This window comes from Ciconia boyciana, chromosome 2, assembly GCF_034638445.1.
Source record: "Ciconia boyciana chromosome 2, ASM3463844v1, whole genome shotgun sequence".
NCBI classification, from domain to species: Eukaryota; Metazoa; Chordata; class Aves; order Ciconiiformes; family Ciconiidae; genus Ciconia; species Ciconia boyciana.
The window spans coordinates 13,052,015-13,071,833 of NC_132935.1; the positions used below are offsets into that span (position 1 = coordinate 13,052,015).

At 42.0% G+C, this 19,819-nt stretch overlaps 1 protein-coding gene across 1 annotated transcript in view; it reads right to left on the bottom strand.

Annotated features, from left to right (window-relative positions):
- Positions 1–19,819, bottom strand: part of FER1L6 (fer-1 like family member 6) — a 77,538-nt gene that overhangs the window by 35,132 nt on the left and 22,587 nt on the right. Inside the window, exons 13-21 of the mRNA XM_072855054.1 lie at positions 17,242–17,350; positions 15,266–15,446; positions 11,203–11,323; positions 6,956–7,056; positions 6,203–6,293; positions 5,242–5,361; positions 3,949–4,101; positions 2,411–2,597; positions 1,717–1,841 (exon numbers count right to left, since the gene is read on the bottom strand). Coding sequence (XP_072711155.1) covers positions 1,717–1,841; positions 2,411–2,597; positions 3,949–4,101; positions 5,242–5,361; positions 6,203–6,293; positions 6,956–7,056; positions 11,203–11,323; positions 15,266–15,446; positions 17,242–17,350 — 1,188 coding nt within the window. The remainder of the gene's footprint in view (positions 1–1,716; positions 1,842–2,410; positions 2,598–3,948; positions 4,102–5,241; positions 5,362–6,202; positions 6,294–6,955; positions 7,057–11,202; positions 11,324–15,265; positions 15,447–17,241; positions 17,351–19,819) is intronic.

The window sequence follows — 19,819 nt, forward strand, 5'->3', positions numbered from 1 at the left end:
TCAATACATGACCAACAGTCTGTGTAGACAAAGCTCAGTATTAAATTCAGAGGAAAGCTGTTGGTTTAGGAAAGCAGGCGCATGTCCAATGCTATTAAAATAAAGCCTTTGCCCTAATCCAAGGCCAGTTTTTGCTTCTCCAGGGTACATTTTTTCAACCTTGTTTTTACTTCAGTGTAATGACACATAACACTTAATAATTAAAAAAAAAAGATATTTTAATATATCACTCATAATAAATCAATAGTTTTAAATTTGTTGTAATTTGGCTTAGGTGGATGCTTATGGCATTTCATCATAGACAATGTTTATACTGTCTTGGCAGGAAGTATATTTAACAAAGATAACATTTAAAGAGGAAAAATATGCCAACTGCAAAATGATTCATAACCTGCTATCGTTCTTTCGAATGGAAATAAGGCTCTTGACTACAGTTTATTGGCTTTCAGCTGACAGTCTTCTAAAAACATGCAAGTTATTGGCTGCAATATTTTATTCAGGCAGTGAATAAATTTAACACTTACGTGCCTATAAAATGCTATTTTTTCTGGGCCAAATTCTGCTTTCCTGAATCTGGTGCATCTAAACACTAACTTCATTGGCTTCATTCACCAACTTTTATTAGAAGTTACAATCACATTACAGGAAAAAATCAATTCGTGTCCTTGAGGCAAAAGCAGCACCATCACCTATGACTTAGAGCAGAGAAAGGTTTTTGCTTCCTGCTTCCTTAGGCATATGCTACAGAACTTGCTTCCTAAGAAAAGAAGGTGTCAAAGGAATTTTAGAATTAATTAAATTAAAACAGTCTTCTGTGGAGTTTTTTGGGGAAGGAGTTTTTTTGGGGGGGTTAAACACTTTTTCTGAAGCAAGACCATGTTTGGCCCAGCAATGGGTTTCTGCTTGTGGCACGGGTTTCAGAAATCCCAGTCCCATTTTAACTCCATGGTAGTTGTAGAGGTCTCAGGACCTCTGAAAGTCAGTCCACGTGTTCTGTGAGGGGCCATCCTCCTGCTCATTTGCCAGGGCTGTACTTCAGCCTTTCTTGCTGGAACTCTTTAGAGGTTCCCCCTTCTCTTGAGACGCTCCATTAAATGTCCACAGGACACCATTTGCCCTCTGGAGATGCCTGAGGGAGATGTGAGACCACTGCTTATGGGCACATTTTTGCAGCATTTAAGTGATGCAGAAAGTCTCACACCTCTCTGTTTTCAGCTCATTTCAACTTTGCCACTCTAAAACCACCAGTGTGCTTTGCCGAATTCCATCGCAAAGAACTGTGCTGGCTCACATGGCTACAGAAGCCATATAAAGGTCTTCACTCTTTGCTCAATCGTTGCACGCATAGACTATAGGAAAAAAGAGAACTGTGGGGGTTCATCTTCATACCAAGCAATGACAACAGCCCAAACTTAAAACATATAGAAAAAGATGTAGAGAAAGGTAATTCACTTGCTGCAAAGGCCCAGCAGCCCCAGAGAATCTGACATCTGAAGGAGTTAAAATAAATTAGTACTACTGCACCTCATGTTAGAGGAGTGGGTTACACTTAAACTCTTGACTTGCTTGCAGTGGACTGTCAGGAGCTGCCCTTTAACAGCAAGCATCTAACTTTTCCTGCTAGGTACCTCCTTGCAAAACCAATAATTTTCCTTTTCATGGTTTAATTGGAAATAATTTGTGTTTTCTTTTACTGAAAGAGACTTTGGAACTTACCTTTGTGGTCTGGCAGTGTGATGTGAAAGTAACTTTTGCAAAAGGATCGGAAAGTCCAGTGCTGTCAGCTGCAATGAGCCCCCTTGCCTGATACATGTGGGCTCTCAGCTGGAAGAGGTGCGGGGCTACATCATTGCAAAGAAAACAGTAATGTCAGCTTCATGGAAATGATGCAGCACATAAGTAGGAAGGGAAGATTCACCACCTGCTGTCCAACCAGGATCTGACAAGGGGAACTGTTGCTAGTGCTGTCTTACTAAAGAAACACGAGACACTCAGAAGTTGTGTAAGAAAGACTTCTGTATTCACTTAAAATCAATGTCCGATGTAAGTCTCTACTGCAGGGTTGTTAACTGCCAGTTTTTATCTCCCATCACTGGTTTATCTACTAGGTGTTCAACATGGTAGCTTCATCAGGAGAACTGAAGGATGCTTCCTCATTACGAGGAGACAGACCCATGGGACAGGGAATATAAATTGCAAGCAAACAGGTCCTTTCTTTCCCTGACATCTGCAAAGTGTCACTGGCAGGACTGATGACTTGGCAACGAAACTAGCCTTTTCTGATGAAAAGATGCTAAGCCATGATCATCTTGGAACACTTACTTTAAACAGAGGTTGTGCCAGCCTCTGAATTAGAGCTTTTGGGGCCATGTCTCTTAATTGCTAATATGGAGAAGAAACAGTGCCTTACTTTTATACAGCAAGCAGGCAGGTGAGGGCACCACACTGTGCCCTGAGTTGGTGTTAGATGGTAATTCAGTCTCATATCCTACAGGCAAATTCTCCATGACGCGGTCGGCATAGCTGGCAGGTCCAAGCCATAGGTAGATGTCCACCTTTGCCTGCACAGTCCAGCCTAGCGGACGCTTGCCTGGTAACTGAAGGAAAAATCCACCCATCACCAACAGGCTCAGGAAACAGAGATGGCTGGATGCAGAGTCCTACCAAGCCAGAGTAAAATAAAGGAGCATTCACTGAGTTGATATGCTGATAAATGGCATTTCTCCACAGTGAGTGGCCCTGAGACTCATTTAGCACAAGGAACTTCTGTGACTCTTCGGGAAGAAATGAGTAGTTTGCTCAGTTGAAAGCCTATGTAAATGGCATACTGCCTAATATGCAGAGGTTTGTGCAGGGTATCTAATAGCTGCAAGCATATCAGTGCTAGCTGATACCCTACTTTTCCCAGACTTCAGCCTACTTTCCATTTCACGCAGTTTTGCTGGTCTCCAATAGTAAGTCCCATGTATTACTAAAAATATTACTCCATTGGGCAGGTCAGAAAACATATTCCAGTATAAAACGTTACTAGGCTTGACAAACAATACTGTTATTTCCTTCTTGTCCCTTCCCACTCATCTAGCTCACTGAGCTAAGCTCAGTGTTTGGTATTATCTGTTCCTAAGGTAATTCTTGATATTGAAGGGGCTAGAGAGTTAATTATGGTATTTTTTTGTTCATGCAGGCAAATAGTACTGTGCTTAACAACTACCTATGGCAACTATCAGAAGTTTAGATATTTCTATCCCCTCTTTAGCCGTGCTTTATGGGAGTGCTCCCAGCAGCTCCAGGTGAAAAACCACTAAAAAGTCATTATATGAAGTTACTATTTTCTTGTGTGTTTGGGCTTTTCCAGATGGCCATAGTAACAATTACACTGCATAATATTCCACTGCTGGGTACTACCAGTCACACTGCCTTTATAAGATTATATCCACTAAGACTTTCCTTCAAGATGAATTGTCCCATAACAATATTTTGGACATATATTGCACAAACCTAGGCACATTTTAAATAGCAAACATAAATAATTGCTGTAATTACCTCTGAATACCTAGGTTTCCTTGTTATCTGGGTTGCTGCCTGCTGATCTCTTACCAGTCTCATCCCGGACTTTCATGTGCTGCATTCTGACATCTTGGCCAGCAAAGAGGCTGTACCTCTTCTATCTCTTTATGTATACAGCTATAGATAAACAATGCTAATACTTGCCATAACAAGTAGTGAGAGAATTAATTACTCATACACCAAAAGCCTGGCAATGATACAGTGCTTAAATAAGGACAAGCATAAATGTAAGAAGCAAACATTAATAGATGGCAGATATAAACGTGTACACATTTTTAGTACATTACAAAGATGAGCCTGTAAAATACAATCCCTGAAAGAAATTTGAATAGCAAATGCTCCCCAAGCATTACCTGTGTTTGCAGAGCACCCCAGACTTACTTTCAGGAAATGAGTTTTAATCTTCCCACAGTCCTTGCCTCTCTCCTCTTTCACTGGGGAATAGAGTATGCTTTTTGCTGGGACTCTTGCATATGCAACTCTCTTGTTGCTGCTGAGCATCCAGATGAACACATCAGGCACCGTATTCTGCGGCTGTTAAAGGATGAGGAATACTGAACTAAAACGGAATTCTTTCTATGAGCCACCATGTTATTTTTTGTTAAAACACTCTCTACCAAGAGCTGATTCCCTTGCGGCTCCTGTGGAGTGGCAGATGTGCACCTGGACTAAAAGAGGCTGTCACTTCATGCATTGCAGTCCAAACCTCCATTCCTAAGCATAGCTGAAGGTAAAGAGCTTTGTAGCGTGATTAAGGAGCATCCACTCTATAAATCGTTTCAGGAGAAACTAAAACTAAAAATCTGGGTATGACTCTGCCTCAGGAAATAATTTACCCACAGACTGCATAAGCTGAAAGTACCTACCATGGAAATACCATCAACCTCATTTATACCAGCAAACCGAAAAGGACCAGGGCCAAACTCAAGCACTGGCTTACGATCATCTATTCTACTTGTGAAGATGCTCCATGGCATGGCCTTGCCCTGCTCCAAATAGCATTTCCCCAGGGAAAGACTGAGTGTGGTTTGAAGCAAAGACCAGCCCAGGGGCTGTTCCCAGAAGAAACTGTGAGCACGGTCACCCTGTTTTGGAAGGGAAGAGAATTTGGGCATAGGATGCAAACCATGCCAGGCTGTGCCACTTGCTCTCTGAGCCAGGGAATAGCCGTGGTCCTGTTTAGTTTGCTAGCACAGACAGCTCTCAGAGAGACAGCACTCCACTGGCTGGATTTTGGCCTGACCAAATATGGTTATTCTGCTGTTATTCTCAGGCTTAATAGTATGTCTAAGCGGTGTCTGTACAGTGAAGTGTAGTATAGAGACCCTTGAGCTCATACCAGTTCAAATCACTATGTCTGTACAAGTGGAGACATGTATTCAGACCAGAAAGCAGGCTGTCTCCAAAACACTAGGACACATATGGGATGACCTTATTTTCTAAAAAAAAGAAGAAAAAACAACTATCTGTACCGCATCCTCTCCATACCACATAGCCCAGTGTTCCCTACCCCAGTCTGTTAACAGCTCCATTTAATGCAAAACAGGATTGGGTCCAGATATCCAAAGGAGAACTCTTTGGATAACCAGGCCAGGAGTTATTATTCACATAGGAGTGTGAAAATCAAAGCCAAGCCCTGGATTTTAAATTTATCTGAATTTTTGTGTGGATTACCTCATCAACCAAGAATCGAATTTTATCTATAAAGCTCTGAGTCTCACGCATCATTTCATCCAGTGGCACCTTCTTTTTCTGCTGCTGAACAATTCCATTTGCATCACTGGACATTGCTTCCTGCAGTCAGGAAAGACAATATGTATTTTTAATGCATTATCAAGTAGTTTGAACTAGACACAGAAGGAGAAAACAGTCTTTGATTCAAGTTGAAAAGAGAAGATGGAGACACTTGGTTCAAGGTAGCAATTACCTTTTTTGTCACAACAGAAAGTGATCAACTCTTTGGAGCTGAATAACATAAAATGTGAATGTCCCCCATTTTCCCTTTGTTTCTGTGTATACTGCCTGTATGGAAGTCCCAAGAGACATGCGATTACTACCTAGAATTATCGGGCCTCGGTCCTGACAGAAGTCACAACCAAATTCTGTACTACAAAACAGTAAATAAAGCTAATAAACATTCAGATGACCTCCACCCAGTTTGGTTTCTTCTGACTGGTTCCCTGGAGGAGGTGACTAGGTCCAAGAATATCAAATGCCAGACTTTACTAGTCTTGAACTTCAGCCCCACCACAGTAATTAAATGCCTAACAGAAGTGTTAATTTGGTGTTTTTCCACTGAACTCAACATCACCTCATTTTAAGATGTATGAAAAAGAAAAATCAGATCATTATTATAATGTCTTATTTGTATTTAAAAACAACATGTTCTGAATTATTTTAGGGTATATTACATTTATTACATTATATTTTAGGGTATATTTTAGGGTAATTATTTTAGGGTATCTTTATTAAGCACAGCAGGGTTTTATTAAAAAAAATACTCTTGGATACTATATTCATATTAATTACAAAGCATTCCAGTATGGTGCAATCAAATAGAAATTAAAATGTATACAACCAGCATGCTTTCAGTTAACATCATTGCATCAATGCTTAAAGGAGGAAACACACATACCAGCTCTTGCTTGAACAACATGAGTCTCTTTTTGTCCAAAGCAGTGTAGTTCAACCCTTTGGGCTTCTTTTCAGCAAGGGTAATGAAGGCCCTAGGACACAAGAATGACAGATTCTTTATATATGTTATTTTTGTAATGTGAGCTGCTAAAATACATTGGAATGAAATGTTCTCTGCCTGCTGCAGCACATGAACCAGAAGACAGAGATGCTGAAATTCTCTAAAATAAATATTGAGCACCTATAAGATTCAAAGAATAGAGTCCAAAAAATCTGCACCACATGTCACAGAAATAGGGTTAATATCTAGAAATTAGGGTTTATATCTATTTTGAGCCCAATCGTGCCATCTGACACAGAGCCCACTGCGTGATTTATCCCAGCATGTGGAATCCTTTGTTTTTATCTTAAGCTTGTCCTTTTTTACAGTATGCCTATCACACACTTTATTAAATCCTACTTGTCCCATATATGTTCTATTCTTAGAGTCCATAAAGGTAAAATAATATGACAATGATTGGCAGTAGTCTACTGTCAATAATGAATATTGAAAATACCAATAAAATATTTTCTCTGTATAAATAGAAACTGCAATTTGGGAAGGCCTTTGCTTTTATAGCAGAATAAATAAAATATATATCTCAGTAGGTTTACTGTACTTTTTTTTTATTATCATCAGTTTCTTTGTCTAGCCTCGAATTTGTAGCCAACATATAAAGTTGATCTTCTGTATGCCTCTAGTAAATGTGTTTACCTGCTTTGATTGATAAAATCATTTAGGGTCGTCTTCATTTTCTCCTCAGCCACAATCTCTGAAACCTTGATCAAGTCCTTTACTTGCTCTAATGATTCTTCCTACAAAAAACACATGAAAAAGCCGTTATGTAAAGGAGGGCACTTTGTCATTCTGCCGGTGTTGTAACACCATTATTCACTGCATGACTAGCAAGAATGAGGGAGGCGACTTTGTAACCTGACAGAACAGGACCTTTGATATATCACTACACCTGAACTGTGCAGACTCCAGTAGCACGATTTATTTTGACATTTACCCAGTCTCTCCAACTACTGGTCCAAGCTACTACTGCTTGGAGCTGCTTTGTTTTCCTACTTCTTTGGTGAAGATCAGTCAGTGGGAAACATTTTCCACTAGGTCAGAGGAAAAATTGTAGCTCTCCTTGGTTCTGTTTCAGTAGTTCTCCTTGATTCAGCCCTGCTACTTAAATTTAGCAAGTTGCTGGAGTTAACATCTTAAACTTTTAGAATCGTTTCGGTTGGAAAAGACCTTTAAGATCATTGAGTCCAACCGTTAACCTAGCACTGCCAAGTCCACCACTAAACCATGTCCCTAAGCACCACATCTACACGTCTTTTAAATACCTCCAGGGATGGTCACTCAACCACTTCCCTGGGCAGACTGTTCCAATGCTTAACAACCCTTTTGATGAAGACATTTTTCCTAATATCCAATCTAAACCTTCCTTGGCACAACTTGAGGCCATTTTGTCTTGTCCTACTAATTGTTACTTGGGAAAACAGACTGACACCCACCTCACTACGACCTCCTTTCAGGTAGTTGTAGAGAGCGATAAGGTCTCCCTCAGCCTCCTTTTCTCCACGCTAAACAACCCCAGGACCCTCAGACGCTCCTCATAAGACTTGTGTTCTAGACTCTTTGCCAGCTTCATTGGTCTTCTTTGGACATGCTCCAGCACCTCAGTGTCTTTCTTGTAGTGAGGGGCCCAAAACTGAACACAGTATTCGAGGTGCGGCCTCACCAGTGCCAAGTAGAAGGGGACAATCACTTCCCTAGTCCTGCTGGCCACACTGTTTCTGATACAAGCCAGGATGCTATTGGCCTTCTTGCCCACCTGGGCACACTGCTGGCTCATATTCAGCCAGCTGTTGACCAACATCCCCAGGTCCTTTTCTGCCTGGCAGCTTTCCAGCCACTCTTCCCCAAGCCTGTAGCATTGCATGGGGTTGTGTGACCCAAGTACAGGACCCGCCATTTAGCCTTGTTAAATCTCATACAGTTGGCCTCGGCCCATCGATCCAGCCTGTCCAGATCCCTCTGCAGAGCCTTCCTACTCTCAAGCAGATCAACACTTCCGCCCAGCTTGGTGTCATCTGCAAACTTACTGAGGGTGCACTCAATCCCCTCGTCCAGATCATTGATAAAGATATTAAACAGAACTGGCCCCAGTACTGAGCCCTGGGGAACACCACTTGTCACCAGCTGCCAACTGGATTTTATTGCATTCACCACCACTCTTTGGGCCTGGCCAGCCAGCCAGTTTTTTACCCAGCGAAGAGTATGGCCGTCTAAGCCATGAGCAGCCAGTTTCTCCAGGAGAATGCTGTGGGAAATGGTGTCAAAGGCTTTACTGAAGTCTAGATAGACAACATCCACAGCCTTTCCCTCATCCACTAAGCAGGTCACCTTGTCATAGAAGGAGACCAGGTTACTCAAGCAGGACCTGCCTTTCATAAACCCATGCTGACTGGGCCTGATCCCCTGGTTGTCCTGTACGTACCACGTGATGGCACTCAAGATGATCTGCTCCATAACCTTCCCTGGCACAGAGGTCACACTGACAGGCCTGTAGTTCCCCAGATCCTCCTTCTGGCCCTTCTTGTAGGTGGGTGTCACATTTGCTAACCTCCAGTCAACTGGGACCTCCCCAGTTAGCCAGGACTGATGATAAATGATGGAAAGTGGCTTGGTCAGCACTTCCGCCACCTCCCTCAGTAGCCTTGCGTGGACCCCTTTCGGCCCCATGGACTTGTGTGTGTCTAAGTGGTGTAGCAGGTCGCTAACCATCTCCCCTTGGATTATGGGGGCTTCATTCAGCTCCCCATCCCTGTCTTCCAGCTCAGGGGGCTGGGTACCCAGAGAACAACTGGTCTTACTGTTAAAGACTGAAGCAAAGAAGGCATTAAGTACCTCAGGCTTTTCCTCATCCTTTGTCACTATGTTTCCTCCCACATCCAATAAAGGATGGAGATTCTCCTTAGCCCTTCTTTTGTTGATAATGTATTTATAGAAACATTTTTAATTGTCTTTTATGGCAGTAGCCAGATTGAGTTCTAGTTGGGATTTGGCCCTTCTGATTTTCTCCCTGCATAACCTCACGACATCCTTGTAGTCCTCCTGAGTGGCCTGTCCCTTCTTCCAAAGGTCATAAACTCTCCTCTTTTTTTCCTGAGTTCCAGCCAAAGCTCTCTGTTCAGCCAGGCCGGTCTTCTTCCCCACTGGCTCATCTTTCAGCACATGGGGATGGCCTGCTCCTGCCCTTTAAGATTTCCTTCTTGAAGAATGTCCATCCTTCCTGGACTCCTTTGCCCTTCAGGACTGCCTCCCAAGGGACTCTGTCAACCAGACTCCCAAACAGGCCAAAGTCTGCCCTCCAGAAGTCCAAGGTGGCAGTTCTGCTGACCCCCCTCCTTACTTCTCCAAGAATCAAAAACTCTATCATTTCATGATTGCTATGCCCAAGACAGCCTCCAACCATCACATCGCCCTTCTCTGTTCACAAGGCACAAGGCCTTCTCTGTTCACAAACAACAGCTCCAGCAAGGCACCTTCCCTAGTTGGCTCACTCACCAGCTGTGTCAGGAATTTATCTTCCACACTCTCCAGGAACCTCCTAGACTGTTTCCTCTCTGCTCTATTATATTTCCAGCAGACATCTGGTAAGTTGAAGTCCCCCACGAGAACAAGGGCTAGCGATTGTGAGACTTCTCCCAGGTGCTTATAGAATATTTTGTCTGCCTCTTCATCCTGGTTGGGTGGTCTGTAACAGACTCCCACCATGATATCTGCCTTGTTGGCCTTTCCCCTGATTCCTACCCATAAACATTCAACCCTATCGTTACCATCATCAAGCTCTACACAGTCAAAACACTCTGTAACATACAGGGCTACCACACCACCTCTCCTTCCTTGCCTATCCCTTCTGAAGAGTTTATAGCCATCTATTGCAGCACCCCAGTTGTGCGAGTCATCCCACCATGTCTCCGTGATGGCAACTATATCATAGTTTTCCTGCTGCACAGGAAAACTGCACATAGTTTTCCTGTTGCACAGTTTAGTGTGCGCCTGAATCCATATGCAAGGTCTACCGCAACACCTGCTGTTATCATTGGGAAATGGAGTCTGTTCTTACAAACTAAAATAAATGGCTGGATTTCCAGCAAGGCCTGTGGGTGTTCAGGTACACTGACAAACATATCTCTCCATATATATATTCAGACGTTTAATTTTCAAATACCTGGGTTTGAAATATTGGCCTATAAGCCACTGTCTTCTCATTATACAGCCTTGCATGAATATGACTTCAGTGTTGTTGCTCACGAGGCATATAAGGATAAATGAGGGATTAATCAGTCTCTTAATCTGAGTGCTCCAAATTAAAATATTCAACATTAGAAGTCACTTAAAAAAAAAATACTACTACTTTCTTGAGACTGTTGATAGTCAACTTTAAACAAGGGTAGAAAAAAACATCGTTATGGGAAAACACTGTCACTAGGGCATCACAGTGATTGCCCATGAGATGATATGCCATTTCGTCTCTATCGATGTTTTTAGGAAAACTAAACCCAAAAAGTGTCCTTTAAAGAGTCTCCAGCATAAACACAGGTTAAACCATGTGGTCTGGGCAAGAAGACATCAGAGGAAGAGCCATAGGAGACAAAACTATTCTCTATCTCATATTATAATTGTTTGACTGTTCTTACAAAGAATGAAATGTTTCTGAGAAAAGAAGACAGCTCTATGGCTAAAAAAAAAAACAATTTGGACAGGAATACTTGACTAGCTCTAATAGATCAAAACAATTTGGAAAAAAATAGAGAAGGGGTGATAGCTACTCTTTCACAAAATGAATAGCAAAGAATGCAGTTGGGGGAAATTTTGAAGGCCTGTTTTGGGGAATGTGACCTCTCACTGACATACTCTGCTGAATACATGGGCCTGAGAGGATGGATGCCACTTACCAGGTGATCCGCCATTTTCTCAAGAGTGTTGGAAGAGTACAGACGAAAGGTCTGGTCGCTCCAGTAGCTCTTGACACAGATACAGGGCTTCCTCTCGTCATATGGCAGATACTGGTAGTTCCTGTGAAAACAAAGTACGGAGCAGATCATAAAGGTGAGAAAGGAGTTCAGGGGGCGGCGCGGGAAAGAAAAACTGTTTGGTGCTCTCTCACAGCACAGAAACCGAAGACACCACAGGATGTGTTCACATGTGCTAACCAGTAAATACTGGGAAGAACAAACACAAATATCACTTATGCTACCTGCAAGATCCCTGAAGAGAAAAAGCTTGAAGTCAATGGATCTAATTTCAGTGCTTTCCAGGGTGGGAGAAAAGCCAGGCAAAGAAGTATGCAGAAATGCTCTGAAATTCTGTTAATGGTGGGAAGCAACAAGGCAAAAAGGAGCAAAGATCAAAATCTAATCACCTCTTCAAGAGCAGTGGCTCCACACACTGCACACTGGGAGAGGCATGGCAGAGTCTCACCACCACATTAGTTTCACAAGAGGCTTTTTTTCAGAAGCAATAGCTAGTGGAGATTGACATTCCTTGGCGGAAGCTGATCTGCAGGACCCTGCTTAGTAAAAGTGATACTAAACTTATAGTAACTCAGTGATAAAATGCATCCGCTGTTCTCTTTTCTCATTTTTTATCTTAGGTCCAAGTTGCCATATTGACCCTTTCTGTAATGTTGCTTTCTTTGGGTGTTCAGCTGTATGAGTGTCTTGTACTTAAAAAAATGAGCAAGACACCAGCATAACCAGAGGCTCTGCAGACTTTAATGCACACCTGCCACAAAGCCTATTTTGATTAGAGTTGTGGTAGGCACTATGTCAAAACCATGTACCTGATAAGCACTTTGTCCTTCCTTTATATAAATACTATAGCCCTATGAAACACCATGCTCAGCCATACTGCATTTAACACCAAATGGTCTCATCATTTTCCTTACTAATTGTGGGACAGTGGAGAACTTTTTAATGGATACGAAGCTCTAAAAACTGCTTTATGTTCTTCTGGGAATGGCTCTAACCCAATGCCAACAATACATGCTCTGCAGCTGAGAAGAGGCTGTACTGGAGAGCTATTTTCTGGTGTATACTTGTGTGGTGGTTTAACCCCAGCCAGCAACTAAGCACCACACAGCTGCTCGCACACTCCGCCCCGGTGGGATGGAGGAGAGATTCAGAAGGGTAAAAGTGAGAAAACCTGTGGGTTGACATAAAGACAGTTTAATGCAAAATAAAGACAGGTAAAGCAAAAGCCACACAGGCAAGCAAAGCAAAACAAGGAATTCATTCACCACTTCCCATGGGCAGGCAGGTGTTCAGCCATCTCCAGGAAAGCAGGGATCCATCATGTGTAATGGTTACTTGGGAAGACAAACACCATCACTCCAAACGTTCCCCCCTTCCTTCTTCTTCCCCCAGCTTCATATGCTGAGCATGACGTCATATGGTATGGAATAGCCCTTTGGTCAGTTCAGGTCAGCTGTCCCAGCTGTGTCCCCTCAAACTTCTTGTGCACCCGCAGCCTACTTACTCATTGGCGGGGCAGTGTGAGAAGCAGAAAAGGCCTTGACTCTGTGTAAGCACTGCTTAGCAATAATGAAAACATCTCTGTATTATCAACACTGTTTCCAGCACTAATCCAAAACATAGTCCCATACAAGCTACTATGGAAGAAATTAACTCTATCCCAGTCAAAACCAGCACAACTTGCCTTGTGACTCTTCAGTATTTCTCCACAGAAACTGATTCCCTAAATAATAAAGAATAAAACTACCCAAGCCTTCTGCTCTTCGCAATGTTCAACAACTGGCAGAAAAAATGGTTGCATTTTCCATTTTCTCTCCTCTGGGAGAGGCTGTGGTATCCAAGAAAGGAGAGTGCACTTGGTATGGAGAGATGGCTTGACTTCTTCCATTTCAAGGTTTCTCTGTCTGAGCACAGACAAATTTTTAGAAAGTCCTGATTATCTGCTCCTGAAATCCAGAGCCCCAACAGGCTGAGTTGCCTAAGCATGGGCATCCAGAAGGGGCTAGGTCTCTCATGTTTGCTTGTAAGGATGCCTCAGATAGATACCTTAAGTCATTTCAGCTAGAACTGGGCACATGTGTTTAACCACTAAGCAAAGTCCACAGAAACCATCTCTACAACTTCATTTTACTGGGGTATGGGATATGATATCCTATGGGATATCAAAAGAGAAACAGAATTTCCCATTTACTTTCTCCTCAATAACCTATAGCAAGGTCAGCATTACCCATTGAATTTGGTGCATAGCAGAGCTACACAGGTCTCGGGCAATCATTAAATTTGGTGGTTTCATAAGAGGGAAAAACAATTCAATTATCTCCCAATGCCAGAACATCTTAACCTGAAATTCATAGAACTTATGAGTCCTTTCATGGGATTTACTAAGAAAATTATATAGCCATGAAATAACTCACATGGAAAACTGAACTTTCATGTCTATTATTCCCTCTATAAGAATTTCGGGGAACCACTTTTTCAGTGTTAGCTTATCCTTGCTATATATTTTGACATAAATGTGGAAAATTCCTGGCAATTTCATGGGGTCTGCTTTAGAAGTCTTATTGCTCTGCCTGCTCCTTTAATTAGTGGTTTTAATCTCCAAAATGGACTCTTGTTATTGTATTCTATTGTTCATTTATGATTCTAAAATGCAGAGTTTATCTAAACTATTGGATATCACATTAAGTACTGATTAATAAAAAAATATCCAGTGATGAGACCAGTAAGATGCCAATATGAGATGACAGTCATAAAGTCATTAGTTGGTATATGTGGCTGGCCAAACTGTTTTAGATAGCACAGGAGGGAAAAAAAGACACAGCATTTTACATAAATTTGAGGAAAAAGGATCTTTAAGGAGAGAAAACTTTGTTAATATTGGAGTGAGCCAAGAAGCAAATAGCAGATTTGAAGAATGATTCATTCTTTTACAACAGTTCTTTAAATCTTATTCCTGTTAAGGGAAAAACTAAAAATCCCACAGTCTCTCAGGGAAAATAATAACCTAGCATGTACCCAAATCTGCAGTCCTGTTAATGAGAAGAGGCAATTATCTTTCTGTCAAACATTGTTTTTTTCCCCCTTCTCTTTATTTATTTGCTGCAGAAACAAAAATTTTTACCATGGTATTTTCATTCTTGTTTTCTTCCTCTAGCTCTTATTTAATCTGACTGAGACATTGATTGTAAGAGAGGATGAAAGTACATTTTAACTTTAGGGAGGTGCAGAAACCAAACAGATCTAGGTTGATAATTCCCACCTGGTCCTTATATCTATAAACTGCTTGGCAGTGCCTGGCCTTCTAAAGAAAGAGGTATCATCTAGTCTTGGCATTCAGCAATATCAAGGATCATTCTACCTACCAAAGCAACAAAGAAAAGATTTATTTTTATTAGCATCTTTGAAATGAATTAAACCTTTACACTTCTGTTTATAAACAAGGCCATTTAGAAGAACTATTCTGCATGTTTTCATCCATTGCTCCATTCTTTTTTTCAAGGACTGTTTCCTCCTGCTTCTGTTACTACTTGCTATTTAAGTCTACATCTATAATTATTAGCTCTGGAAAGTGTTCTGGGAAGCTGACTTTGTCTTGACCAGATTTCAATATTTTTGATGTGTTATTCTGCTTCTGGAGCTGGTCACTGGGTGGATGTTATTGTGATCAGAGTATGGGACCCTAAACCAGGGATAGCACTGAAGGAGTTGCACCTTCCTATAGCTTTCCAGTGTATAGTTGGTATAACGCAGCCTTTTAGAAACACCAGAAGTTCAAAAGCCCATGAGGCCAAGATCAGAAGATGAGTGTAAAATGGCTCAGAGCCCATTCACTTCAGTGGAGCCTAGAAAATTTACTGTTGTGAAAGATGTAATTAAGGATTTGAAAGTCTCAATTCCACACAACCTGTTTATTAATGAGTCCCGCAGGATTATAAAATAGGAACCAGAGTCCTGCATGATAAGGTTTTGAAACACAGATGCTCACCTGTTCCCACCTGTGATCAGTGGCTTCTTGGGGGGTGTGGTGGATATCAGGGGTACTCCAAGGTCATGAGAAATTTCATCCTCCCCCTCATGCAGCAGGCTTTCTTCTGCTTCTTCATCATGTGTCTTCTTTTTCCCTCCAGCTCTTGCTGACACCCCATCAGTAATATTTCCAAAGTTACCTAGAGACACAGGATTACAAGTGAAGAGATTACTAGCTTGGAGGTGGTAAACCTGAATGAGGTTTAAAAAAAGAGAAAGACCAGTCATACCAGTGGAAAATCTTTGTCCCCTCCTGTTCATCAGCTGTTCTGGCCATACCACAGTTTATAAAGTTCCTGACAGGGTATGTCAGTCTCAGTGACTTTTCAGACTCCAGGACAGTGCTTCCTTACCTGCCCTATGTGATATATACCTTGTATACTACTCCTATCACTAAGTGATGCTATCTTCTGGTTGCTGGCCCCCAGGACCTTCTGCTTTTGCTAAAGAAATTCAGAAGCAAAAACAATACTGCTCTTGATATTTCTAGACCCAGGAGCCCCGATACATGTTTGATTTACATAGCAAATGTATGTCTTCTTTACAACATACGGATGATCATTTCAAAGTCTGATCTCAAGACTGCTAAAGCTCATTTTCAGACAAGCAAATTTTGCATAGTAGGGTTGCAGAGTTAGTAATAACAATGCTTTGAGGTGCCAGCTTCAAGCCTAATGCCAGACAACTCTGCTAATGATACAGCCATCTTCTCTGACAGGATTTTGCCCTAAAGGGCAATTATCAGCACTGGGAAAGAGGTGCATCCATCAGACTGGTAATTACAGATTTTATTAGAGACAGGCAGCAAACATTCCCTGCAGGAGAAGGATGTGCTGAATCACACCATACAACATCCTGATGTGGACTTTTGGTTCAGCCTTTCATGTAAATAATGGCCATTTGCCAAATTTGGATCCAAATTTCAACTGCACAGGTAGCTGGTAGATCTTCAGGTCCAGAATTCAGAGACAGATTCATCCTTAGTATTAATTCTGACAAGAATCAGTATAATTTCTTGCCCAACTATACAAATGAGTTTCTTGTCATTCTCAGCTCTGCTTCCTGCTAAGTTTCATCAGGAATCAATACCACTCATTGATTGCCCTGTTTGTCACAGACAGCTCTCCCTGCACACATAGCCTTACAGTTGAGCACACTCAGGTACACAAGCACAAAGATGGGAAGTGCCAGGGTGCTACTGTGCACTTGGACTCTAAGTGGAGCTAGTACAGAGATAAGCAAAACCCTGCAAGGGAAATGAGACCAATTCAAGCTTCTCCCTTAAAGGAAATTTCTTCTGCTTTGAAAATATCCACTCAATGTTCATTAAAATGTCTTCATTTTCTCTTTAGTCTGCTCCCGGGGACAATTCATCTCCACCATGAGGAGGTCCCTCACACAGTACAGTCCTGCTTTACTCAGAAAGAGGACAGAACTTACCAGAAGGATCTTAGAGAACAAGCTGGTGCATGCATTTTGAGGCTTGGCTGTACATCACCCCCATGCCACACTCACAGACCCACATGTAACTCAACGGGGTTGGCCAAGATGGTCCACATGGATCCTCCCTGCAAAGGGGTTCCCTCACAGCCAGGGACTAATTGCAATGGGCACCACAGAATGAACTCTGCCCTGAAGTAAATTATTTTAGTTTGGTCTCCCAAGAAATTAGGAGGCTAACTACTGGGTGAATTGCTGTATATAGTGGGTGAGAGGATTTCTATTACTACAGGGCATCTGAGAGTAGAGACAGCTAGGCATCAGTATGCCCAGCTTGACTGCTATCCAGAGAAATTACAATCAAGGTTTAATTCAAATGTAAGCCCTACTCTGAAGCCGACTCGTGAGCTCTGAGACACAGCTGTCAATAACATGTAGCACGCCCTTGCTCCTGAGACTGCCTCTCTGCTTTGGAGAAGAGCTTAACACACTTACCAATGGAAACCTCAAAGGTTACTGGCTTGTCCCCAACCTTCCTGTCAATCATTGTGGCTTCAAAAAATGTCCCAAAGAGGAGGAATTCGTCAAGTTTCTCTTCATAGATCTATTGGAGAAAAGGAGGCAGAAAATGACATTTATTTTACCTTCTACTCTTTTTTATAGCACAGAGGAGTCTTTATAAGTCTCTAGCAGCCATGTTACTGTCATGGATCTATTGGTCTGAGGTGGTCAGTGAGGCACAATTTGTAGGAAGAAGTAATACCTCTTCTCTGAGAAATTGATGTGATTGGAAAAAGAGATAAGCCAGTGTGACTTTGGTCTTGTCAACAGTGTCCAGTTATATCATAACTGGTTACATAAAAGTCATTACCCCTCACTTCCTATGCTGTGTCACCAGTAGTCGATATTAAATGGTTTCAGCATCTTCACATACTCCTATACCATCATTCAAACTATACATCTACTGCAGTTCAAGGGCAATTTAAGGGCACTCTTTTAGTGCAACAGCAACAAAATATCACCATCCCGATATAAGTAATTTATCAGTGAGCACTAGTCTTCCTTTGCATTGCAATAGTAAATGCTGCCATCGTAATGCATCCAGGCAGGGGAGTGCTCACCCAGCTCTGCTTTCCCCAGGATGACTTTAACCTACTGCCCATGTGTTTGTACTATCAAGACTTTCACCTTGCTCAAAGTCCAGAGTTTGACACTCAGTTCCCAGTGACACCAGTAAGACACAAAGATTTCTGGTATCCACATTTTAGAAGGCAGCCCTGTGCAAAAGCCTACTGAAACCAAGCAGTCCTTCATTTTTTTTATCCTGCTGTGTTTTAAACCACAGGCCCAAAGGTGGGGCCTCGGGGAGGCGGGGGGTGTGCAGTCCTCTGCTCTTTGCCTTCCCTGGCATCACAGCACAGAAACCTGTAACCCAGTAACCTTGTTTTCAGCTTTTGACAGTATTTGGAAGCACAGGAACCAAAGGGTCTCAGCACAGCAGCACGCCCTGAAAAGTGTAACGACCTTTCGTAGAGTTTTAAGGCTCTGCTAGGCTCTGTTTAAACCTATTGGAGACCCAGCATCTGGTTGTCCCTGGCACACACTCTCAGTCAGGGAAGGCCAGCTAACACCGCTAGCACTCTTGGGTCATTAGCAAAACAAGCTATTAGCCCCAAACCAAGACTAAGCTCAAAGGAGATGTATTTTATGGTTTGAGTTCTCCCCAAATTTACACGCTGACTTCCACAATCTCTCCAATGCAAACCCTACTCATTTCACAGCATGGACACCAGCGTGCTGAAGCCCATTAGGCAAGATCAGTACTAGCTTCTTTTGCAACAGAGTGAGGCAATGAATAAACCATCAGTTGTATATGAATATTTGTTTCCCTGACTTTTGCAAAGCAGAAACAGCTTTTGACACAGCCTATGATCTCTTCATTTTGAAAAACCTCTGCTATACACAGTAAAAGGGCATAGGTCTTCAGTGAAAGGATTAGCAGCATCACACATTAAAGCTAACCCCACAGATTGCAGCTCCAGAGTAGCTTTAGCTTCCCTGCACCTTGATTATATTCAGCGTGAACCCAGAGCATAGGGTGCTTAATAAAGCTGAGGCTCAGAGACTATGACACACACATCTATCTGCCATTATAAAGAAAGCAAATCGCAAATGTTTAATGTCTTCTTGCTGATGGAATAGGTCAATAAAGTTGTGCTGTGGGGCTGGGTAATTTGCCTCTGTTGTCTCAGAGGCTCTATGAGACATTTTTCACCTTATTTGTAATGACTCTAGTTCCTGCTTTTCCTTTCAGAGAGTTGTAATACAATTACTGTGTCTACTGTAGCAAGAAATATTGCTGAATGTCAAAACCAAAAGAATATCAAGCATCACTGTATTATGTTGTGCCTTTTACTCATTCTGTATTTGAAACCAAGGCACAGTAGCCAGAAATAAATACTTATTACTACTATTAATATTTATTTGTGTTACAGCAGGGTTTGTTCCTCTACCTGGGGTATTAGCTAGCACCTAAGACCATAGTGTTTGAGCCACTCACAATAATGGACTTCTTCCATATAAAGGAAAATCTATATGGAAATAAATTTCTTCTCATGTCACCTCTATTACAATCTTCAGAGAAGAACTGAGGGTCAGAGGCAATTTACAACTATATGAGTATATGAAGCAAGACCAGGGCACAGGTTCACACAACTGGCTTGCAATTACCCATGCAATTTCTCTGCTAACACACTCCTTGACCTGCTCCAGCTAGCACTCATGCTGGCAATGCCAGGGCACAGGCCAAGGAAGAGCACTTGTCAAGGCTAGGCCTCAAGACCAAAGAACAATTTCTCCTCTCCTATTTACTTGTAGAGATGGAGCCAAAAGACCAAGAATCAGATCTAATAAAGGACACGAGTACCTTAAGCACTGAGGTGGGACTCCCACTACAAAAGCCAAAATTTCGATCAATGACATACTGAAGTGGGAAGAAAATTGGTTATGAGAACATTTTTCTTCCTATTTACTGGGTAAAAAGAAATAGAGCTTGCATATGCATCAATGTGCT